Raw genomic sequence first — 25494 nt, 5'->3', positions numbered from 1 at the left:
CTTTTCACACAGGCCTCTGTGAGGAAAAACTGAGGCACCTTTTCTTCCTTTCCCTCGCAATCACAAGTTTGAATCTGGGTTGTAAGGAGGGGTGAAATCCAGCAGATTCTGACAGGTTCTGGAGAACTGGTAGCGGAAATTTTGAGCAGTTCAGAAAACTGGCAAATACCACCTCTGACTGGCCCCAGAGTGGGCTGGGAATGGAGATTTTGCAATATCCTTCCCCCAGGAGTGGGGTGGGAATGGAGATTTTGCAGTATCCTTCCCCTGGAGTGGGGTGGGAATGGAGATTTTGCAATATCCTTCCCCTGTTATGCCCACCAAGCCACTCCCACCAAGCCACCCCACGCCCACCAAGCCATGCCCACAGAACTGGTAGTAAAAAAATTTGGATTTCACCACTGGTTGTAAGTACTTTTGGGGGGGCCTGTCATAACTTCAAATGGTCGCTAAGCAATCAGTCATAAGTTGAAGTCTACCTCTAACTATTCCCCATCCACCTATCCCACTCCAGAAGCTTTGAAAGAAATCTTCAATTCATAGTAGAAAAAACTGACAGTTGCCAATGTTTTGACGAAAACTCTCGGGAGAAAGTGACAACTTTTCAGAAAATTGTATTCCATCTCCGTGAAGGAAGGATGAATGACGCAAGATCGGGATGGGACAACTTGCCACAGCCAATTCACCATGAGACAACTTACCCCAGGGCAACTCGCTGCGGGACAAATTCGACAATTCAATTTAATTATTTAAAATAATTTTAAAAATAATTTTAATTTTTGTCATTCCCATGTCATTCTGTCCCTCCTTCACCATCCTTTCTTGAATGATTCTATTCCACCATTTCCTCGATATTGTTGTAACTCTCATCCCACAGCGAGTTGGCCGTGGCCAGTTGGCCGAAGCAAGATGGCCACAGTGAGTTGACTGCGCCGAGTTGCCTTAGACCCGATACAAGATACCCTGAGACCTGCCTTTGTTCATTTTAATTATGCCAAGTAAATGAAACAAAAAAGCTTGGAAAGAAGCACGAGAACTGCTTAAAATGCGGGGGGGTGGGAAGGATAGGAAGAAGCTGCTTGTACTTTTGAAATACTTAATATTGCCTATAATGTTTGTTCAGAATTATTTATTCCATTCTCTGGGATTTGCTTGGAGAGAGAGAGAGAGATTGAGAGAGATTGAGAGAGATTGAGAGAGAGAGAGAGGGGGGGGAGGGAGGGAGGGAGGGAGGGAGAGAGAGAGAGAGAGGGGGGGGGGAGGGAGGGAGGGAGGGAGGGAGAGAGAGAGAGAGAGAGAGAGAGAGATTGAGAGAGATTGAGAGAGATTGAGAGAGAGAGAGAGAGAGAGAGAGGGGGGGGAGGGAGGGAGGGAGGGAGGGAGAGAGAGAGAGAGAGGGGGGGGGAGGGAGGGAGGGAGAGAGAGAGAGAGAGAGAGAGAGATTGAGAGAGAGAGAGAGAGGGGGGGGGGGGAGGGAGGGAGGGAGGGAGAGAGAGAGAGAGAGAGAGAGAGAGAGAGAGAGAGAGAGAGAGAGAGAGAGAGAGAGATATTATATAACCATAAAGTGTTTCATAAGACTCCCTTCTCTCTGCAATCTCAGGCACCGAATCGAGGTCAGGTTAAAAGGCGCTCCGGTTGGGGGTAATAAACCGTGCTTTGCAACAGGGCCCGATCCACCCACCCTTCTGCCAGTCTCACCTCTTCTTGTTGCAGACGTAAAGCATGATGAGGAGCCCACCAATGATCAGCAGGACTGCAATTGGCAGCACGATGATCAGATGCAAGAAATTTCCGTAGTCTGCTGCTGCAACGAAGAATACCCAGAGTTTAAAAAATGCAACATCGTTTGTATACTTTGAGATGCTTTCACCAAACGGATTACCCTTCAGAGGCAGTCCTAACACAGGCCGTCCTCGACTTACGACCACGATTGAGCCCAACATTTCTGTTGCTAAGGGAAACATTTGTTAAGTGAGTTTTGCTCCCTTTTACTCCACTTTTCTTGCCCCAGCTGTGAAGTGAATGACTGCAGCTGTTAAGTTAGCAATGTGGTTGCGAAGTGAATTTGGCTTCCCCGTTGACTTGGGGAATCATACATGACCTTGGGATACAGCAACGGTCATAAGTATGAACCGGTTGCCAGATGTCTGAATTTAGATCATGCGATCATGGGAATGGCTTCACGGTAACTGTGAAAAGTGGCCGTCGGTCGCTTTTTTCAGTGCTGCTGTAACTTTGAATGGTCACTAAATGAACTGTTCTTAAGTCGAGGACTACCTGTACATACCTCTCGGGACTGTGTTGAACTATTCAATTCTATGTTTAAGATGGTGTGCTGGCTGGGGAATATGGGACTTGTAGTCCAACACGTCAAAAAAATGCCGTTTAGAGAAGGGATCATTTGCATGTTCCGGAACAAAACTCTTAACTATACCTGGGACCACTCAAAAAAATTTCTCCCTTGTTAAAAATTTTACAGTGAGGAAATTCCCATCAAAACAGCTGGTGCCTAATAAATATATGAAATAACGGGTGGGGGTTGGGATTACAGAACATGGAGTAATAGGGTTGGAAGGGACCTTGGAGGTCTTCTAGTCCAACCCCCTGCTTAGGCAGGAAACCCTACACAACTTCAGGAAAATGGCTAACATCTTCTTAAAAACTTCCAGTGTTGGGGCATTCACAACTTCTGGAGGCAAGTTGTTCCACTGATTAATTGCTCTCACTGTCAGGAAATTTCTCCTTAGTTCCAGGTTGCTTCTCTCCTTGGTTAGTTTCCAACCATGGCTTTTTGTCTTGCCTTCTGGTGCTTTGGAGAATAGGTTGACTCCCCCCCCTCATCTTTGTGGTAGCCCCTCAAATTTTGGGACATTGCTATCATGTCACTCCTACTACTTCTTTTCTTTAGACTGGCCAGGCCCAATTCCTGCAACCGTTCTTCAAATGCCTATACCAGGGACGGCTAACCTTTTTGCTATCGCGTGCCAAAAGCGGAGGGAGTGCGGTGGGGAGGGGGTAGTGCACGTGCGTGCCCACATCCATAATTCAATGCGCCCACCCCCCCGAGCCTGCATATGCGACCACACCCACTTCCTCCCGCTTTTGGCACGTGATGGCACGGTGGGCCCAGTAGGCCTGTTTTTTTGCCCTCCCCAGGCTCCAGAGGCTTTTTTGGAGCCCGGGGAGGGCAAAAACGGCTTTCCCCAGCCCCCTGGAGGCCCTCCGGAGTCTGGAAACGACCCATTTCCCGACTTCCAGTGGGCCTGGAAGGCCCGGAAATTAGCTGGCCGGCATGCGCATGTACGCTGGAGCTGAGCTAGGGCAATGCTCGTGTGTCCAGAGATATGGCTCCATGTGCCATGCGTGCCATAGGTTCGCCATCACAGGAAAAATACTATTCCAGACAAATGATGGACCATCACCATCAGTGATGAAGCCCCCACAACATCCAAGCCATTTCACTTATTTAATTGTTCTCACTGATAGGAAATGTATCCTTAATTCTAGGTTTCTTCTCTCCTTGATTAGTTTCCATTCATTGCTTCTTATCTGGCTTTCAGGTGCTTTGGAGAATAGCTTGTCCCCCTCTTCTTTGTGGCAACCCCCCAAATACTGGAAGACGGCTATCATGCCTCCCCTAAACATTCTCTTTGTTAGACTAAACATACCCAGTTCATCATAATATCATTTTTCCTCCTAAATCTGTTTTTCACTTCCAGGGTAACCAAAAATACTTACGTTTAGGTTGGACGTAGAACGAGATGGGCTCCGTCCAGGATCCGTTCCCAGCTAGAGAAGTGGCCTGCACTCTAACCGTGTAGTTTCCCGGGTTCAAATGAGTCAGTTTGGCTCCAGCAAGTTTCTTATATTCTTGCCTAGAAACGCATTCCCGTTTCTCCTGCAAAGTTGAGAAAGTACAGAACAGAACACATTAAAACGCATTTTTTTTAAATTCATCTATCTTTTGCAAGGCAAAACAATTAATAAAGGACTTCAAGTTTCTCTGGAATCTTCTCCAACTACTTTTTTTCCTTTCTCCGTCCTGCATTTCAATTTCAAATTTCTTTATTACAGCCCTGAGGCTCCATGCAACCAAATAAATGAATAAAAGAAGCATTACATAAGAGGAAACACAATATAAGCACAGGCACAGGCAGTCCTCAACTTATCACCACAACTGAGCCCAACGTTTATGTTGCTAAGTGAGGAATTTGTTAAGTGAGTTTTGCCCCCTTTTACAACTTTTCTTGCCACATTTGTTAAGTGAATCACTGCCGTTCTTAAATGATTAACACGGTTGTTAAGTGAATCTGCCTTCCCTGTTGACTTTGCTTGTCAGGAGGCTGCAAAAGGGGATCACATGACCCCGGGACACTGCAACCGTCATAAATGTGAATCAACTCACATTTATCAAGCATCCAAATGTAAATCACATGGCATGGGGATAATGCAACGGTCATAAGTGTGAAAAATGGTCATCAGTGTGAAAAATGATCTTAAGTCACTTTTTTCCAGTTGTAAGTTCGAACAGTCACTAAATGAACTGCTGTTAAGTCGAGGACTGCCTATATAACAGAGTCTTCCTTTGCAATTGCACACAACTCCCAATTGTGTGCAATTGGGAGTTTTTCCTCCCAATTGCATACAATCTGAGCAAACTTGTACAATATTTTGCAAGGCAATTTGTGTATGTTCACTCGCAATATAAAAAACATGCTAAAAGGTACACCCAATCCTTCAGGAGGCTGCCTGGCTTGATTTAAACAGATGTCCGAAGAACAAAAGAGAACATTGTACAAATGCTGTTCTTAAGATTTAGTTTTGACAGTGAAAACAGAGAAACCTGCTTTTCTGCTTGCTTTGTTTTCCCAAAATGGCACAGTTCCATCAAGTGACTTCACCAAAAAAAAAAAAAAAAAACCCTCAGGAAACGGCCTTACCAAATCAGAAATTGATTCGCTCCCTAACACAGGTCTCTCCTGCATGGTAGAATTACAATGCCCATCATCCCTGGCCTGGTTGCTGAGTGCCTGAAGTTTGGTCATTTGACTGTGCTGGGGGGGACCCCCACTGTTGGAACTTCGAATCTGGGTGTCTCGTATAGATTTTAATTATCAAAAACAAGTCATAACAAATGCGAATAAATGGGAAGCTGCAGTTAAACTGTACACACAAATACCTACACGAAACAATAACAGTTGTTGGGTTGAGAGATCCTTGGTGGTTTTGCATATGTCTCATTACCCAACTAGGTAACATCATCAGTGCCAGTAAGGATGAGGGATTGCTTTCAATTTATGTTCTAGTGCAGTGATGGCCAACCTTTTTGCCATCGCGTGCCAAAGGCGGAGGTTGCATGGGGGGGGTCGCGCACATGTGTGCCCACACCCATAATTCACCCCCACTGCGCATGCGGTCATTACCCCCCCCCCGGCACTCGTCCCACTTTTGGCATGATGGCACAGTGGGCCCGGTAGGCCTGTTTTTCGCTCTCCCCAGGCTCCAGAGGCTTTCTTGGAGCCTGTTCGAATCTCACCAGGCTCAAGGTTGACTCAGCCTTCCATCCTTTCTAAGGTAGGTGAAATGAGGACCCAGTTTGTGGGGGCAATAAGCTGACTTTGTATAAATATACAAAAGTATGAAGGCTATTGCTTAATGCCTTGTAAGCCGCCCTGAGTCTCCGGAGAAGGGCAGCATATAAATCAAATTAAAAAAAAAAAGTTTTAACTTCCAGGTGGATAGCCTTCTACTCCCAAAATTCTCACTGACAGCCATGACGGCTGTGAAATTCCGAGATTTGATTTGAAGCCCTGGAGTTTAGAAACGTTGAGAAACTTTGCCTTAATCATAATGGGGACTCAAAGCACTAAGACGCAATTAAATGAAAGGACATCTTACTTTTAAAAACCTAGCACAGCATGATAATCACCAGGAATACGGTCACAACCAGCCGATGACCAGCCTTTTCGCTAAACCTTTCCAGCATCTTTTCTTGAAACGTGATCTACCCTGTTGTGTTGTGTTGTCCACCTTTGTTGCAAGATACACCTCTGGGTTAAGATCTTATCCTGATATCTGATATTCCATTGCTTGGGGCCAATATTCTCTGTAAAGGTTTCGTGCCTGGGTGTTATGTAAGCATTCAGGAAGTTTGAACCGGAGGACTTTTTAATTCCTGATTTGGAAATATAACCAAATAACAGGCAATCCTTGACTTGCAAACACGGTTAGAAGCAGAATTTCCGTCGTTAAGCAAAGCAGATGTTTTTTTTTTTGTTTGTTTGTTTTGTTTTTTTAAATTTGATTTATATGCCGCCCTTCTCCGGAGACTCAGGGCGGCTTACAATGCGTTAAGCGTTAAGCTGTTAGGGGAGCCGTGCACGATTTTATGATCTCTTTTGCCGTGGTCGCTAAGTGACTCACTCGGTTAAGTGAGCCACATGGTTGTTGAGCGAATCTGGCTTCCCTCGTTGACTTTGCGTGTTGGAAGCCATCTTGGAAGGTCATGAATGGCGATCACGTGACCCCAGGACCAGGGATGAAATGCTCCCGGTTCGGACCCGATTGGGCGATCCAGTAGTGATGGCGGTGGGTAGTTCGGAGAAGCAGTAGCAAAAATCCCTGTCCCCTCCCCCTGCATATGCTCACCCTATTGCCCCATCCCCACTTGCCTGCTTGCTGCTTCTTTTGGGCTCGCTCGCTTTTCCTGCCTTACTTTGGCTGCTGCAATCCATTGCATCAGCTAGCAACTCAATGTGCCTGCCTGCAATCAATCCAATCGGTGAGCAACTCAATCTGCCTGCCTTGTGCCTTCAATTTAGTAAGTAACTGGGGTTTTTTGGGGGGGGAGGAGAGCTTTAAAAAATAGTTAATTGGGGGTTTTTTAAGGAGTTTTTTTTTTTTTAGACATAGCACTTTAAAATTAAGGAAGTTTTAAATTTAGCTGCTTTTATCTAAAAATATAAATAAAATAAAATAAAACGAAATAATAAAATATTTGTGCAGCTTTCTGAGTTTTGGTGTGTTTCTGTAGTGTTTCACTCTAACTACACAAACACACAAAATCTCACAAAGCTGTATGTGGCATTTTGCGTGGGAAAAGTGTGAAAGTTGGTTTTTGAGCTTTTTGTGGCTGTGTGAGGTTCCTGCTTGTTGCAGGGGCCAATTTAGGTCAAGTGCAGCTGCTTTTACATTGTGTGTGAGTCAGTTGTGCTGTGCTGTGTGTAAAGTGTAAAAGTTGGTTTTTGGTACCTCTTATTGTTTTGTGTACTTTGTTTATTATTTTTATTATTATTGGCCACGCCCACCCGGTCACCTGACCACCAAGCCACACCCACCAATTAAGCCACGCCCACAGAACCAGTAGGGAAAGTTTTTAGATTTCACCCCTGCCCAGGACACTACAACTGTCACAAGTACATGCCAGTTGCCAAGCTTATAAATTTTGATCACATGACCAACCGGATGTTGCAACGGTTTCAAGTGTGAATACAGGTTCTAAAATCCCTTTTTTCAGTGATGTTGTAACTTTGAACAGTCGCTGAATGAACGATTGCAAATCGAGGACTACCAACAAAGTCATCAGTCTCCTTACCTCTCCATTTTGTCCATATTTGATTTCGTACATCAAAACCAATCCATTGGGGTTAACCGGCTCGGGCCACTTCAGGGATATGGTGTTTTCCTCCTTCCCTTCCCACGTTACACTTCCTGGAATGTTATCAGCCCCTTCTGTGGAAAGCAAGCACAAGAGACGATTCATTTATTTGTATCCCCCCCCCACTTCCTCATCCCTATTTTTCCCACAACAACAACAACTCAAGGTCACCCAGCTGTCTTTCATGACTAAGGCGGGACGAGAACTCACAATCTCCTGGCCAAAGTCACCCAGCCAGCTTTCCTGCCTAAGTGTCATGCCCCTGTTGGAGTCTGAATCTGCGGGGGGAAGATGAGCTGAAACAAGAGCCGACAGAGACAGAGAGGGCGGCTCCGTTGGCCTTGGAGGAAACTGGGGGAGGAGCACGAGAGCTCAGGCAAAGAGCAAGGACCACCCCCTCCTGATCCTAGAGCACGGAGAGAAGAGAGAAGGCGAGACCAACGCAGACTGAGCTGGCTACAAGGGAGGAGAGTGCTCCGCCCCCCTTCACAAGGCACACCTTGTAAGGAGATGCCGGTGGGAGGGGCTTTTGTCGGGAACAAGCATTGAATCTATGGAGCCTTGTGTGCACTTGCCAACGCCTGGAGATTACTGTACTCTGTCTTGTGGCTTGCCCAGTTTGCCCAGTTTGCTTGGCCCTGGTTACTGTTTGGCTAACCTGGTTTACTGGACTACTCACAGCCATAGGCTATTGAAAGTGCATGTGAGAGCTTTGCTCCAGGACTTGTAGTAAACATGGGAATGTTTGGGGGCAAAGATGGAGCAATAAAAGGGAGTTAGACCTGTTCTCTGGCTCTGGGTCATCACACTAAGGCAGTGCTAGAACTCACTGTCTCCTGGTGATAGGCCCAAAGTCACCCAGCTGATTTTCATGGCTAAAACAGGATTTGAACTCACTGTTTTCTGCCTTCTAGCCCAGTGCCTTAACCACTAGACCAAAGTGGCCCTTTGATTGAACTCTAAATCAGAGCTGAGTTCTAAGATACTATAACTTTGAACCAATTTGACCTGGAAGTTCTATATTTAGCCAAAAAAAGGAAGTTTTTAAAAAACAGGAACTTTTAGGCAGCTTACAGCAATAAAAAGGAAGAAATGAAAAGCGCGTAAACTGAAGTAAAATAAGGCAAAAGACCACAATGAGAATGCATCAATAGGATAACCATTATCATTACCTTATACCATTACATCAAGGAGTTTCAGGAACTCTCAGTAGCTCCTAAGCGCTTAGCTCTTTAGCTGTTTACTGAACACCTTATTCTCCTAATCCTGCTTATAAAATCTGCAAATTGTATTTTGGTTGCATGCTACAATCCTTTCAAAACTTACTGACAAAAGTGAAATGTTTAAAGCGGCTGAAGAGGAAAACGATTTAAGTCCTGCGGGAGGATCTTACCAATACTATTAAATTTTATGAACTACTGTGTTGAATTTATCCCGGGCCCACAGAACACAGGATGTCAATCAACAGAAAGCCTGACTCAAATGATATTGCAGCCCTCTTCCTTCATCAACTCTCACTTCTAAGATCAAACTATGAGGGAGTTTACGCGCCGGATTGGACTGCGATGCTTTCTTAAGCTACACGTACAACTAAATAAAAGTGGTCTCTACATGGGGCTCCCCTTGGGGTGCACCCAGAGGCTCCAGCTGGTCCAGAACGCGGCCGCGCGGGGGATTATGGGAGCGACGGGGCGCTCCCATGTGACACCTCTCCTGCACTGGCTCCCGGTGGTCTTCCGGGTGCGCTTCAAGGTGTTGGTGATCACCTTTAAAGCGCTCCATGGCTTAGGGCCAGGGTATTTACGAGACCACCTTCTGCCACCGGTAGCCTCCCACCGGCCAGTACGCTCGCACAGAGAGGGCCTCCTCAGGGTGCCGTCCGCCAGACAATGTCGGCTGGCGACCCCCAGGGGGAGAGCCTTCTCTGTGGCGGCGCCCGCCCTCTGGAACAACCTCCCCCTAGAGATACGTACAATACCAGACCTCTGGACTTTTCGTCGGGCCCTGAAAACTTATTTATTTCACCTAGCCGGGCTGGCTTGATCCCACTGTTTTTGGTTAAATTTAATTGATTTTAATTGGGTTGTTTTAAATTGCGGCCAAAATATTTAATTATTTTTAAACTGTTTTTAAAATTTAAATTTAAATTTTGTATGTTCTGTTTTATTCTGGCTGCTCACCACCCTGAGTCCTGCTGGAGAAGGGCGGTATACAAATAAAATAAAACAAATAAATAAATAAAAGGTGAGAGATTGTACCTGCAGGCATCGTCCGGGCGAAGACAAAATTTGAAGCGCTGCAGCCCAGGCGTGCCGCTTCGTGGTTGCAACTGTGGATGTCAATCCGATAAAGGGTGAAAGGCAGGAGCTGGGAGATGAGGGTCCGTTCCTTGCCCTCCACCTTCGCTTCGTAGAAGGGAAACTCCACCTCACCCTCCTCCACGTCGGTCCCGTTGCTCAGGTGTTCTGGAGGGTTCCCAGTCTTGTTCTTAGCGGCAAACGTTGTGTTTGCGACGCGGAACAAATCCCTCCTCTTCCGATCAGGTCTGGACAAAAAAACAAAAACCACCACCAGGTTTTAATCTCTCGGACACTCAAATCTGCACATCCAAGGCCACAATATTTTCAGAGAAAATAGCACCCAAAGTTATTAAAGGGTTTAAAAAGCAAAAAGTATACCGCTTCCCTGCATGCAGCCTGAGTCAAAATAACCCTAAATCAGAGATAGGTCACACTTTAAAATTATCACACGTCCCATCTTATAGTCCGTATTTTTCGGACTATAAGACGCACCTAAATTTAGAAGAGGAAAACAACAAAAAAAAAGTTTTTGGCCACCTTTTTCCGGGCCTTTTTCAGTTTTTTTTCAGTCAGTTTTCGGGCCTTTTTTCGGCCCGTTTTCAAGGCTTTTTTCAATCCATTTTTGAGGCTTTTTGCAGCCCATTTTTGAACTTTTTTCAGTCTGTTTTCAGGGCTTATTTGGCCTGTTTTTGAGGCTTTCGGGGGCCATTTTCGAGGCTTTTCCAACCCATTTTCAAGGCTTTTTGGGGCAGTTTTTGAGGCTTTTGCGGGCCATTTTCGAGGAATTTTTCTGACCATTTTCGAGGATTTTTCCGGACTGTTTTTTCTGAAAAAAATGGGCCAAAAAAATCCTCAAAAAAACAGGCTGAAAAAAGCCCCCCAAATGGGCCGAAAGAAGCCCTGAAAACAGGCTGAAAAAGCCCTAAAGGGCAAAAAAAGAGCCTTGAAAACAGGCTGAAAAAAGCCTCGAAAATGGGCCAAAAAAAGCCTGAAAAGCGCTCTGCACAGGGCGTGCGGAGGCCAAAAAATGGCTGGCGGGTGGGTGGGCGGGGCTTCGGCAATATTTGGTCTATAAGACACACAGACATTTTTGCCTGCTTTTGGGAGACAAAAAAAGTGCATCATAGTCCAAAAAAAATACTGTATTTTAAGGTGCATTCAGCCAAAGTTATGAGTTTTGGTACAGTTTGTGTGCCATCTTTGCCTCAAAATGATTTGGGGGTGATGTTCCAGGACCCACCAAAAAATAGGGTTCAAGAGCTAAACCAGCTCTGTGGATTCAGGTTGACTCCCGAGTCAAGTGGAAAGGTGATGGAGTTTAGCAAAACCCAAAAGAGAGGCAATTTACTAGAAAGAAAAGCCAAAATGAGACAGGAGAATGATGCAGACGTAACTATGGAAAATAACAAGATTAAGTGGCAGGAAAAATTCATCAGCAACAGCTCCCTGTGGAAGAGACAGATCTGCTCTTTTCTAAGCAAATGGCAGTCCAGTGAATTATTAAAACTGTTAGGATATGGTTTGAGCCTAACAAGTTGTCCAGGCAATATATGTGTTCTGTGACTTTAATATGAATATGTATTGTGTGACTTTCAAGTTTTACTGCTGATTCATTGTAATGCTGAGTCATGCTGTAATTAGATAATCACTGGTTGTGAACATATTTAAGGAAGGTACTGTAACGTATTCAGTTGATGATAAGCTACCATTGTGTGTGGAGTTGCAACCATTGTGCTATCATCGGTTGGATGGATCTGCTATCATCGTGGTTTGTGAACCAGAGTGAGTTTGTTATTCTAACCAACTACTGTTTGTGTGGTAAGAAGATTTTTGTATCACTGGACTGATTTTACTGGCAAAGACTTGGATTGATTTAAAGACTATGAGATTGTTTTTTCACTATAAAGTAAACTTTTGATAAACCAGTTTGCACATCTCTTCTTCATTGCTCTCAGCAACGTTTCTCTGTGCTCTACACTCTGCTGGTTGGTAACACAACAATAATATCCTTAACAAAAACACTTAAGTAAGTGAAAGCTCACACCACAAAGTTTCTGTTCCTTTCACAACAGCGTAATGAGAAGCATGGTTAAGTTTGTTTAATAGTTGGTGGGGTTTATTCCATTTTGCCCTAACCTAAACTAGCCACTGGCCCCTCTAAGCCACGTTTCAGAGCTTAATGTACCCTGTGCCCCCAGCCAATTTGGATCTGTTTCGACCATAACGACACAAACCAGGAATGAGAGCAATGAATAAACTGAGTCACAGATTTCCAAAGAAGACTGAAACCACAATGTGGCACTCGGGATGAGAGACAAATTGGTATCCTTGGAGGGGTGTGTGGAAGTGAAATATGTAGTTTGGGTCACGGACAGAGATAAGGCCCCTAGCGAAATCTCATTTAATGTTGTAATGTCACTCTTCCCTGACATTTGGGATTCTTAGTAATGGTTTTACTGGCTTAGTGAATTTACAACTCCACCCATATTTATATCATTTATTTGATTTTTTTTTTTTAAAAAAAATCCTGCCTTTATTATTTTATAGGTAACTCAAGGTAGCAGACATTCATAATGCTCCTTCCTCCTCCTATTTTCCCGAAAACAGCAACCTTGTGAGGTGGGTTGAGCTAAGAGAAAGAGAGAGAGAGAGAGAGAGAGGGACTGAGGCAAAGTCACCCAGTCAGTTTTCATGCCTAAAATGAAATTAGAACTCAAGAGTTTCCTGGTGATTGGCCCAAAATCACTCAGCTGGCTTTTATGCCTAAACTAGGACTAGAACTCACAGACTCCTGGTGATTGGCCCAAAATCACCCAGCTGAGTTTTGTGCCTGACGTGGGACTAGAACTCATAGTCTCCTGGTGATTGACTCAAAGTCATCTAACTGGCTTTCGAGACTAATGTGGGACTAGAACTCACAGTCCCCTGTGATTGTCCAGTCACCCAGCTGGCTTTTGTCCTTAAACTGGAACTAGAGCTCACAGTCTCCTGGTGATTGACCCAAACTCACCTAACCAGCTTTCATGCCTAAGACAGGACAAGATTCTCAGAGTCTCCTCATGATTGGCCGAAAATCACCCACAGTTGGCTTTTATGACTAAGGTGGGACTAGAATTCACCATCTCCTGGTTTCTAGGCCAGCACCTTAACCCTTAAACCAAATTGGCTCTCAAATAGTTCTTAGAGCGCCTAAACAAAAAGCAATTATGAATGCAAGCTGAACCAAGATGGGGGAAATGAAGCCCAGGCAGTCAAGGGCAGCCTCGGGAAACCTGCCAATTATATATTTCCCTAAAATCCAGTGGTGGGTTGCCCCTGGTTCAGACCAGTTGTATAGAACCGGTAGTAAAACTGGCGGGAGGCTCCGCCCACCGACCCCGACATCATCAGAATATCATCAGCGTAGAAATTCTGTGCAGAAGAGCACACGCGCGGCCCCGTTGCAAACCAGTAGTAAAGGTAAATAGAACCCACCCCTGCTACAAGCTGCAATCTATCAAAAGCTAAGAAGGCTAATCATATGCCAGCTCTTTCCTCTGGATTGGAGAAGCTTCTGAGGCTAGTAACCCTTTGTTCCACCCAGCGCCCACACACACCCAGGCACGAAGGGGTCAATTAAAGAGAGTCACACGGCTAACACATATTGCTCCCAAATTAAGCCTTTTTCTGAAATACGGCATCTATTTTGGAGCAGGCTCTGTTCTCCCGTTGCAAAACGTTGAACGGTAATTGATGGACCTGCCCTGGAATCCTTTGCCGTTCTTAAGTTTCCCCCGGAGCAAGACAGGAAAGAAAAATCAGGGGAATGGTCGAGGGAAATGGCAAAGGGGAACAGAAAGGAGGAGGAGATGGTCTCTCGGAAGGAAGAATCGGGATTTCAGCGATGACCCTAAGCGTATCGGTCAGCGGTGTTAATCCAGCTCAGCGTAGAAAGAGGTTTATGCGATGCTCTCTCGCTCAGGAGCCTATACTCAAATATTAACAGTTTTATTGGGAAAGTTGCTTTTCCAAATCTCCCTAAAGCCAGCCAATTCTCTCCTGGGTCATTCTGGCACCTGTCAAAGCATAGAGATGAATACGGGGGGGGGGGGGGGACAAAACGTTGTTCAACAGAGAGACTCTTGGGGGTGAAGAGATCTTTGAAAGGGGCTCAGCTCAGCAACAGTCCAAATGGCCCCAGAATGTGTTGGGTGGAGGAGAAGGCCTCCTCTGACATAGGAAATGGGGGTACAGAATTGCCACTTGAATATGGATGCCTACCTATCACACCAGAAGCCGTATCCTCTCCTCCCTCCCAAGCAGGGACCGGACCAAAACAAAATCCATATGAACTGGATTGGCAGCTATTAAGTTAAAATGAATTCCCTGTAAGATACCCTGCTTGTAAAGTTAAGGGAGCTCCAACAATTCATTCTCTCTCTCTCTCTCTGTCACCCGCCCGCCCATCCGACAGACACATACACAAATACATACTAAACAGATATTTGGAGAAAGAAGAAGAAAAGAGGATGGGGGTGGATTAAGGAATAGATAGAGTGGGTAAGGAATCAGAAAGGAACAAAACTGGGTGAAATGAGACAAAAGGAGGGAGAGGAGGGAGGGAAGGAAGGAAGGTAGAAGGGATGGAGGAAGAGAAGGAGGGAGGAGAGAAAGAGAAAGGAAGGAAAGAGAGGGAGGGAGAGAGGGTGGGAGGAGAGAGAGGAAGGAAGGGAATGGGGGATGAAGGAAGGTAGAAGGAATGGAGGAAGAAAAGGATAGAAGAAAGAGAAAGGGAGGGAGGGAGGGAAGGAAGGAAGGAAAGAAAAGGAGGAGGGAGAGGAGGGAGGAAGGAAGGAAAAAAGGGTAGGGAGGGAGGGAGGAAGCTGTGCTCACATGTCACAGAAAGGGTTAAATTCAGCAGGCCATCAGCCCCTCTCAAGCAACACCTGATGCCCAAACTCCTCTTCAAAGGCTCCTCACCCCACTCATAGCTGCGGATGTCTTTGCCAAATCCTTCTAGCCTCTTATTCTCCTCGTGGAACGTAAGAATTACGACCAGTAAAACAAAAGGACTTTATTCCAAGAAATAAATGCCATCCCCCTGGATCCCGTTCGCTTGTGAAAGGCATGCTGGCAAGGATTTCTCCCCCACCCACCCACCCCCACTCACCTGGGCAAAAAGATGGCGTTATGGAGGAAATTCTCAAAGACCTTCCGGTACTCGGCTTCCTCCTTCTCAGCCTGCTTCTCTGCTTCAGTCTTTGGACATTTGCAGCAAGGTCCTTTCTCCCCGCCAGAGCCCTCCGCCTTGGTGGGTTCCGTGGCTTCTTCGGTATCTATGGTCCCATCAGCGTATCTCCGAATCGGGACTTTATCTTGGAAGGCAAAAGAGAGGAGGAAGAGGAGGAGGAGGAGAAAAGGTAAAATCAAAAGAGGTTGGTGGACTAACCCAGCAGCTGTGACGTTCCTGCTGAAGAGGTTTTGCCTCCAGCTTTCCCTTTCCATCCATGGCCATGGCCACGTTAGGGACGAGCTTTGCATAAAGAGGCAGGAAAGATACCCGTGGAGTTTAGGAAGGCCAAAGCATCTTTCTGCAGGGCCAACTCCAAACGAGACCACTGAAATCAGCTTCATCCTTCTTCCACCTAGGTCTCTCCAGATGTCTTCAAAACCCCAGGATTCCCAACCACTCAAACAACGATAAACTGGCAGGCAGTGGCTTGCACGGATCTCTTTCCAGACCAATTTTCTGGAAAATTTCTAGAGAAAATTGGTGGTTGGCCTCAGGTCTTGCTGCAGAAGCTGATCATCTATTCCCAGTGTTTCTCAAACTTGGCTGCTTTAAGACGGGTGGACTTCAACTCCTGGAATTCCCCAGCCAGTTAAGTCTGACTAGGGAATTTGGGGAGTTGAAATCCACCCATCTTAAAGTCACCAAAGTTGAGGAAACACTATTCTCTATTCTCCTGTTGAACTGAGTTACTAGATTAATTTAATTGGATTTTAATACTGTTTTAAATTTTGTATTTTTTGTATTTTATCTGTTGGCTGTTCACCGCCCCGAGTCCTTCGGGAGAAGGGCGGTATACAAATATAATAAATTAAACTAAACTAAACTAATCAACGTGGTTGCAATCTGTAATCATCTCCCAAGCTCCTCATAACCAAGGAAGTAACAATCTAGTTACTAGGGAAGGTGGTGTGTGTGTGTGTGACACACCTACACTTGTCTTCCTTTTGCGTGACTCTTCTAACTGGTTTCCAATCTTGACTAGGGACTGCATGCATAAATTAAGCTTGGATCAGGGGTGAAATGTAAAATGTGTTACTACTGGTTCTGTGGGCGTGGCTTGGTGGTGGGGGTAATGTGACTGGGTGGGCGTGGCCAACTTTTTTTTTTTTTTAACTTTTCAAAGCATTTTTTCTAATGCTTTGAAAAGCCTCTGGCGATCAGGCAACTCAGCTGGGATCGTCAGAGAGGCTTTTTTAAAAATACCTCTCTGACGATCCCAGCTGAGTTGCCTGATTGGCAGAGAGGTATTTTTTAAAAAATACCTCTCTGCCGATCAGGCAACTCAGCTGGGATCGTCAGAGACTTTTCAAAGCATTTTTTTTACCACCTCTTCAGCCAAGAGGTTGCAGAAAAAAATGCTTTGAAAAGCCTCTGATGATCCCAGCTGAGCCGTGCGATCATCAGAGGCTTTTTTTTTTTACTTTTAAAAGCATTTTTTCGGCCAAAGAGGTTGTAGAAAAAATACTTTTAAAAGTAAAAAAAAAAAAGCCTCTGATGATCGTGCGGCTCAGCTGGGCATGGGGAGGGCGCAGGGATTTTTTCTACTGGTTCTCCGAACCACCACGTGCCATCTCTACCGGATCGGGCGATCCGGTCTGAACCGGGAGCATTTCACCCCTGGCTTGGATCCATTGTTGTTGAACTTTGAAGTGGTAGAGACCCCATATCACCTTTCCCTCACTTAGTGCCCTGCAGATGAGTTGACATCCAAGATATCCCGAGGGTTCCAGACTAGAAGAGGTGATCTACCATGAATTTAGGAAACTGGTTAAAGGTGAGGAAAAAGCTACCGCAAAGCCCGCAGGTATCCCTCCGTGTCGGTCTTACCTTTGGAGCAGTAGTTGTGTCTGTACAGGTAACTATCCTGAGGCTGTTGCTGCCACCTTACAATATAGTAGGACAGGTTGCCATTGGGGTAAGTGGGAGGGTTCCATTTCACAATCAGCTGTGAGGAGGAGTTGGAGGCCGAGATGACATCCAGAGGGACGGACGGCACTAGAAGAAAAGCAAGTCAACCATGGACCTTTTAATGTGTTTCTGCAAAGAACTTATCATGAACTGAAGTCCATCAAAAAAATAATAATAATAACATTCTACTTTCAGTGCATAGCACTCTCTTCCATTCTATTCTGGTGACATCCTTGAATAGATCCCAGAAACAAAGAGCATTTTATGGTCCCCAGGCCATATCTGGCCATTTGGCTGTCCCTCTCCGGACAGTGTAAGGTCAACTGGAAATTAGAAATCAAACGTAAATAAATGCACTGCAGGGGCAGGAGAAATAGTCCTCAACTTACAACTACAATTAGGACGGGGATTCCTGTGGCTAAGCAGGGAGGAAGTTCGGTGAGTTGTGCCTGATTTTTACAATCTTTTTTTTTTTTTTTTGACACAGTTATTAAGCCAATTGCTGTAATTGTTAAGGGAATCTGGATAAGTATCCAAATTTTGATCTCACGATCCCAGGGATGTTGGAAAGATCACTTAACTTTGAAAAACGGCCATCAGTCACATTTTTCAGTACCGTTATAACTGTGAATGATCGCTAAACTAACTGTTGTAAGTTGAGGGCTACCTGAACAGGGATTTTCCCAGCCAATCAAATGCTCAAGATTTTGTGCAGAGACTGAATATTTCAAAGCCACAGCCCGTGGCATCAGGGCTACACCAATTACCGTATTTTTTGGAGTGTAAGATGCACCTTTTCCCCCCAAAAAGGGGTTGCGTCTTATACACTGAATGTAGCCCCGCCCACCCATTGCCTCCACCCTTTGGCCTCTGCCTCGCAGCAGTTACCTCCTTGCAAGCAAACAGCAAGAAAAAAACAGCTCCTTTCAGCTTCAGCACAGCCTAGTTAGCACAAGTTGATTGGATCTGCCTCCCGACTCTCAGCTGATTTGCTCTCAGCTGTTTTGCGCAGGGCTCTGCTGCTTGGTGCAAAGAGGTAAATTGCTGGAGCAGATTATTTTTTTCCTTGTGCTAATCAAGCTATGCTGAAAACGAAAAATGAAAGTAAAGCAGGCTGTTTGCTGTAATGAGGCAAAATTGCTCAGAGGCAGAGGGAGATTTCTTTTTCTTCTTTTCCTCACCAAAAAAAGTAGGTGCGTCTTATACTCCGGTGCGTTTTATATTCCGAAAAATACGGTAGCTTACTAAATCACCTAGTATCCAAAGGGATAAACTAGCAGGCTCAAAACCTAAATTTTGGAGAACGCTCAAATCATTGTCAGCTAAATTGACTCAAATCATTGTCAGCTAAGTTGAACAGGAATGAGAGATACCCGAGAAAAATAAACCTTTGGCTTTTGCTACCGATCAGAAAATAGAAACTCGGTTCACAACCGAACCACGTTCTGCTTTTTGATTTTGCAAAATTTGTCCTTTATATCTATATAGCCAACGCTACACCTAACCATATTGCAGCAGGCCTCAACATTTTAGCATTAATACGTGCAGTTGTTTTTCCAAAAACACTCAATAGAAGCCCCCCCCTTTTTTACATATCCCTGTTTGAATCCCATTCCAACAGGCCTCCTTGGCTCAGTTCGAACGGATCTATAATTCTGTCACCAAGGCAGATATTATATTCTAAGCCGCCTCGGAGTTTGCCAGTTAGGTGGCATACGAATGACCTTAAGCAAATAAATAAATATTATTCCCACCCTCAGAAAGAACTTCATTCAAGATGATTAAATGCTGTGGGATATTTCCCTGGGTTGATTAATCGGACAATTATCACCTCTCCGCAGTGCCCAACTTTGGAGGCAATTAAATCCTGGCAGGCAGAAGTAGGCTACCAACAGCCATCAACTTTGGAAGGGTTTTTTTTTCGATAGGCTAACCAGAAACAGAGATCCCAAATAAGCAAACTGAAAAGGACGAACGCCAAGAACAACCGTTCATCCATTAAAACCCTTTGCCACTGAAAATCAATTCCATATGATGGCGAGTGCGCCCTCTCATTTCCCCCCTTCTGCACCAAACACTCTCCAAGTTCAGCGTGGATGACTTCAAGAGGTCCAGGTCATAAAATCATTGGGCTAGAAGGGACGTTGGAGGATTTCTAGTTCAATCTCCTGCTCCAAGGCAGGAGAACCTGATTGCATCCCAGACAAATGGCGGTCCACTCTTATCTTTGAAAGCTTCCAGGGAGGGGGTATTCACAACTCCATGAGGCAAGCTGTTCCACTGATTAATTGTTCTCGCCGTCAGGGAAGTTTCTCCTTAGTTCCAGGTTGGATCTCTCTTTGACAAGCTTCCACCAATTGCTTCTTGACCTGCCTTCAGATGTTTTGGAGAATAGGTCAACCCCCTTTTCCCTGTGAGAGACACTCAAAATACTGGAAGACAATTATCGTGTCCCCGTTAATCCTTATTTTCAATAGCAATAGCACTTAAGACTTATATACCGCTTTACAGTGCTTTACAGCCCTCTCAAAGCGGTTTAGAGTCAGCCTCTTGCCCCCAACTATCTGGGTCCTCATTTTACCCGCTTCGGAAGGAGGGAAGGCTGAGTCAACCTTGAGCCTGGTGAGATTCGAACTGCTACATTGCAGGCAGCTGGCGGTCAGCAGAAGTAGCCTGCAGTACTGCACTCTAACCACTGCGCCACCGTGGCTCTTATAGGCTAGGCCAATGATGGCGAACCTATGGCACGAGTGCCACAGGTGGCATGTGGAGCCATATTGGTGGGCACGCGAGTGTTGCCCTAGCTTAGCTCCAGCGCGCATGCGCACACTGGCCAACTGATTTTCAGGCCTTCTGGTCTGAAAGTTCCGGTCTCCAACTCCGGAAGTTGGGAAACTGGCTGTTTCCGGCCTCTGAAAGGCCCCCGGGGGGATGGGGAAGGCTGTTTTTGCTCTCCCCAGGCTCCTAGAAAGCCTCTGGAGCTTGGGGAGGGGAAAAAACTGGCCTACTGGGCCCACCAGGACATCATGTGCCAAAAGCAGGGGGAAGTGTGTGTGTGCGGGGGTCACGTGCACATGCGCGGGAGGGCGGGGCGCATTGAATTATGGATGTGGGCACCCGCACCCGTGACCCCCCATGCTCCCTCCGCTTTTGGCACGCAACGGCAAAAAGGTTAGCCATCACTGGGCTAGGCATACCTTCTTCCTGTAACCGTTCACTATATAGTTTTGCCTCCAGATGCCTTGTCATCTTAGTTGCTCTTCTCTGCACGCTTTCTAGGGTCTTGGCATCTTTTTTGAATCGTGGTGACCAGAACTGAACGCAGCAATATTCCAGGTGAGGCCTGATTTATGCAATACTATCCTCCTATCAGTTTGCAAATGCAGGCAGTCCTTGACTTACGACCACCATTGAGCCCAAAATTTCCATTGCTTAGTGAGGCATTTGTTACCTGAATTTTGCCCCAATTTACGAACTTTCTTGCGATCGTCGTTAAGTGAATAGCTGCAGTTGTTATGTTAGTAACACGACTGTAAAATGAATCTGGCTTCCCCGTGGACTTGGCTTGTTGGGATGTGGCAAAAAGGGGATCACAAGATCTTGTGACACCACAATCGTCATAAATATGAGTTGGTTTCCAAGTGTCTGAATTTTGATCATGTGACCACGGGGATGCCGCAACAGTCATTAAGTGTGAAAAACGGTCCTAAGTCACTTTTTCCAGTGCTGTTATAAGTTCAAATTGTCACTAAATGAACTGTTGTGATTCGAGGACTCCCTGTACTGGATAATGCCAGTTCCAAGCCCATTGTTGAATGAACAGTTGTAAGTGGAGTCGGTCTATACAGCCTCTGATGGAGCCTGCAAACTTCCACTGAGTCCTCATCAATCTAGAGGATTCACAAGAGAAGGACCCTCTCCCCAAAATGTGCAAAGTCTTTGGGGTGTCCTGTCTGGCCCTTCAATGCCCCCCGATTCTGGAGTCACTCCAGTTTTGATAGCATTCATCATTCAGATTGATAAACCATGATGCTAATGCAAATGATTCTAAAACTCAACGGTTAATTTCCCCCCCCCCTTTTTTTTAATACATCTACCACTACATTTTTCTTCCAAACTATGAATTTTGGAATTACACAAAGCTTGGATGAAGGATACATTGGAAAACGAGCTGCGTTTTCTGGCCATCTGCTGGAAAAATCTGTGCGAAATTTCCCATCCCAATAAAAGATGGCAAGCTACAAACTGAAGCTACGGCACAGATTTATTAAGAACGTCCCACAAGGACTTCCTAGGAACAAAGCAGATTTATATCCTAGTATCTTTGCTTGTAGCCAAAAACTAATTATGCCAAAATACTTAAAGATTTATGGCTAGTTTAAAATTTCATACAAGACATCATGAATCACTTTTCCAAATGCTGGAGTCCTCCTTGCCCAATCAAGGCCACCAGACAGAAACACAACTCATTTTTTTTTTTTTAATTTTATCTTCACCAAGTCTAATGACTTCTTACCTGCAGCCTTCGTGCGGATGTAGACAATCTCACTCTTCGCTCCATGAGGGTGGTAGTTCTCCATCATAGTGAGCATGACGGCTTTGACGTAAATTGCATACTGGGTCCACGGTTTCAGCGGCTGCAGTAAAATCCCTGGATTGTCGTCCTTATTTGAAGGCAAGTCCACATCAACCATGTTCCAGCTGTTAGAACCACAGGCGTCTTGCCCGTCATATTCTGTCACGTTCTTGAAGGCTCTGGAATGGACAAGCAAGGGAGCTAAGACATGTCCGTCTGATAAAACAGATTAGAATAGAATGGAATGGAACAGAATAGAATAGAATGGGATGGGGTGGGGTGGGGTGGGGTGGGGTGGGGTAGAGTAGAGTAGAGTAGAGTAAAAGAGAAAATATGGACTGGACTGGACTGGACTGGAGTAGAGTAGAGTAGAAAATATGGAATGGAATAGAATGGAGTGGAGTGGAATGGAGTAGAATAGAAAATATGGACTGGACTGGACTGGACTGGACTGGACTGGACTGGACTGGACTAGACTAGACTAGACTAGACTAGACTAGACTAGACTAGACTAGACTAGACTAGACTAGACTAGACTAGACTAGAATAGAATAGAATAGAATAGAATAGAATAGAAAATATGTAATGGAACAAAGTGAAGTGGAGTGGAGTGGAGTGGAGTGGAGTGGAGTGGAGTGGAGTGGAGTAGAATAGAATAGAAAATATGGAATGGAATGGAGTGGAGTAGAAAATATGGAATGGAATGGAATGGAATGGAATGGAATGGAATGGAATAGAATAGAATAGAATAGAATAGAATAGAATAGAATAGAATAGAATAGAATAGAATAGAATAGAATAGAATAGAATAGAATAGAATAGAAAATATGGAATGGAATGGAATGGAATGGAATGGAATGGAATGGAATGGAATAGAATAGAATAGAATAGAATAGAATAGAATAGAATAGAATAGAATAGAATAGAATAGAATAGAATAGAAAATGTGGAGTGGAGTAGAGTAGAGTAGAGTAGAGTAGAGTAGAGTAGAGTAGAGTAGAGTAGAGTAGAAAAGAAAATATGGAATGGAATGGAATAGAATGGAAAACAATAGAATACAATAGGGATATAGAAATAGAATAGAATAACTTTATTGTCACTTTGAATGTACACTAATTGGCATACATTAAAAATGAAATTTTGCTGCATAGAGCTTTTACAGGGTCACCACCTCCAATTTTACACTACACAAACGTGACAAGATACATAAATAAATAAAAAATTACGCATATACCCACATATATTATATGACACAGAGAAACAACACAGTTTAGTTCAGATGCATACATGTTTATGGCGAGAAAAACCGAATCTTGCGAGTTTACCAGGTGGATGGCCTAGGGAACAAAGCTGTTACAGAATCTGGTAGTCCTGCTAGAAATACTTCGAAATACCCCCTCCCAGAGGGGAACTCATTACTATTATGATCAGAATTGCTGAAAAGTGAAGGGCATTTCCCATCATTCCATGGTGGGAAATAGCAATATCAGTTAGGCTTATATACAGCCCCACGGTGTTTTACAGAATTCTCTAGTCAGTTTACAATGTCAACATATTGCTTCCAACAATCTGGGTCATTTTATCGACCTTAGAAGAATGGAAGGCTGAGTCAATGTCAGGTCAGGATCAAACTCCAGACCTGTGGGCAGAAATGGCTAGAAAAAATAATAGATCAACCAATTGAAAGAAACATTCTTGTTAAGAATATTTACAAGAACATACACCGAAGAAATAAAATATCTGATTCTACATATCGTAACTGCTGCACGAATAACATACGCACAAAATTGGAAACAGGAAAAGACACCAACAGACTAAGAAGTTATAGAAAAAGTTTTAGAATATACCGAGATGGACAAATTAACAAAAGAAATTAAAGAAAAAGAAGAAACAGATTATTATATAATTTGGAATAAATGGTATGAATGGCTTGAGTCTAAAAATAAAGAATAATAAATACAGGGAAGAATTTAAAAGTATAAATTATGTATATAATAAATGTATAGAAATGTAAAAAAAAATTAAGGTTATTAGTGTTAGAAAATACAACGTAACCAAAGAAAAAGGGACAATGTAGAAAAGGAAATAGTAATAGAGATAAGGGAGGATAGACGCAAAACGGAACTAAAAAGAGGAGATATTTATATGTTGTATGTTACGTGATTGTTATAATGTGTCATAATAAAATATTATTAAAATTTTTTTTTAAAAAAAGAAGGATGGAAGGCTGAGTCAACCTTGATCCCTGTCAGGTCAGGATCGAACTCCAGACCTGCGGGCAGAGTAACCCTAAGCCTAACCCCTGATATAGTACACCTGGAAGCTGCAAAGGCTGGTTAATACTGCTAAAAACACATACACGTCTTCACTTTGTCTGGAGTAATCATCTAGTTCTGGATACTCACGCTTCTTTGTAATAGACGGTGAAGCTAATCAAATCTCTGTAATCTTTAGGCCGATACTGTTCCCATGTCAGTTTGATCCGATTTTTCATCGTAGTGTTAGAAACGAATTTCAGGATGTGACTTTCACCTGAAACACAAAAGCAGCACACATGGCTGAATTGCCACTAACACACACACAGCTGATCCAGATTTGATACGGGAGGCAGCTATTTCAAGACCAAGGTGTCAGGCCCGGAAGAGAAGGTCCATTTAAACTGATTTATTGTTACTTGTGCCTATGCACAGGAATCTTCTCAACTAGGGGGTTAGCACCAGTGGTGAAATCCAATTTTTTTTACTACTGGTTCTGTGGGCGTGGCTTGGTGGGCATGGCAGAAGGATACTGCAAAATCTCCATTCCCACCCCACTCCAGCGGAAGGATACTGCAAAATCCTCATTCCCTCCCCACTTCTGGGGGAAGGATATTGCAAAATTTCTATTCCCACCCCACTCTGGCACCAGCCAGAGGTGGTATTTGCCGGTTCTCCAAACTACTCAAAATTTCCGCTACCGGTTCTCCAGAACCTGTCAGAACCTGCTGGATTTCACCCCTAGTTAGCACCTGCTTGGAGTTAGTTTGAATTCAAGGGGTGGGGTGGGGTTGGGGATTTAGTTCATTTGTGGCTACGAAGGGATTCTAAGCCGATTCCTCTTTTAATTCCACCCCCAGGTTCTGCCATTCCTTCCCCTACACAGGATTGTTTCTTTTTTTAAAAAAAAAAAAACCATAATATATGTCATGCAAAATGTACCATCAAGGAAGCACTTTTAATTTCATTTTTTTTTTCCCAAAAGCAAATAGTAAACAACAGGAAGCGTTTCACAATGTTTTGAGCAAGAAAAATTGTCACACCATCCAGCAAATGGCACAGTCTGACGTTTTACGTAACAACATTTGAACCTTGAAAGGACGGTATTTTGTTCTTCCGAGCTTTTTTTCTTACATCCACAGGGGGAAAAAAAACCAGGTGACTTAATCTTACCTAGGCACAATAGATTTCTGCAACCCTTCCCCCCCCCCTCCTGTTGAGTGTCAGCGTGTAGTGTTTGTTCGGCGGAGCACAGGTGGTTGCAGAGGAGGCTGACACCTCCTCAATTTTAGCCAAAGCCCGTTAGCCAATCTAACTTCACACAGACTGGCTTTAATGGGGCTGAATCTGTTTTCAAAAGCCAAGTCGGATCTTCCTATCTTCAAAAGCAAGTTTGAATAGTTGTTTGTTTTGTAGATTGTGGGTGTTTGTTTTTAGAGAAGCTTAATTCTTGGCTTGGGAATCCAGCATACAATTGGATTTTTCAGTTGCTTTTTTGTTTGGATACAACACTTTGCCAAATGTTT

General features: G+C 44.4%; 1 protein-coding gene across 2 annotated transcripts in view; it reads right to left on the bottom strand.

The window, feature by feature from the left end:
* IGF1R (insulin like growth factor 1 receptor) overlaps window positions 1-25494 on the bottom strand; it is a 236939-nt gene that overhangs the window by 19516 nt on the left and 191929 nt on the right. The window contains exons 7-14 of one of the 2 annotated variants that reach the window (XM_034435443.3): window positions 24119-24245; window positions 21654-21892; window positions 17057-17224; window positions 15107-15311; window positions 9916-10202; window positions 7595-7731; window positions 3739-3898; window positions 1699-1804 (exon numbers count right to left, since the gene is read on the bottom strand). In XM_034435443.3, coding sequence (XP_034291334.2) covers window positions 1699-1804; window positions 3739-3898; window positions 7595-7731; window positions 9916-10202; window positions 15107-15311; window positions 17057-17224; window positions 21654-21892; window positions 24119-24245 — 1429 coding nt within the window. The remainder of the gene's footprint in view (window positions 1-1698; window positions 1805-3738; window positions 3899-7594; window positions 7732-9915; window positions 10203-15106; window positions 15312-17056; window positions 17225-21653; window positions 21893-24118; window positions 24246-25494) is intronic. The other variant, XM_034435444.3, reaches the window with a different exon arrangement.

The sequence above is a fragment of the Pantherophis guttatus genome, chromosome 13 (assembly GCF_059756535.1).
Source record: "Pantherophis guttatus breed Tessera chromosome 13, ASM5975653v1, whole genome shotgun sequence".
NCBI classification, from domain to species: Eukaryota; Metazoa; Chordata; class Lepidosauria; order Squamata; family Colubridae; genus Pantherophis; species Pantherophis guttatus.
Note: the sequence above shows the minus strand (reverse complement) of the source record. Positions and strands in the feature narration are given on the sequence as shown.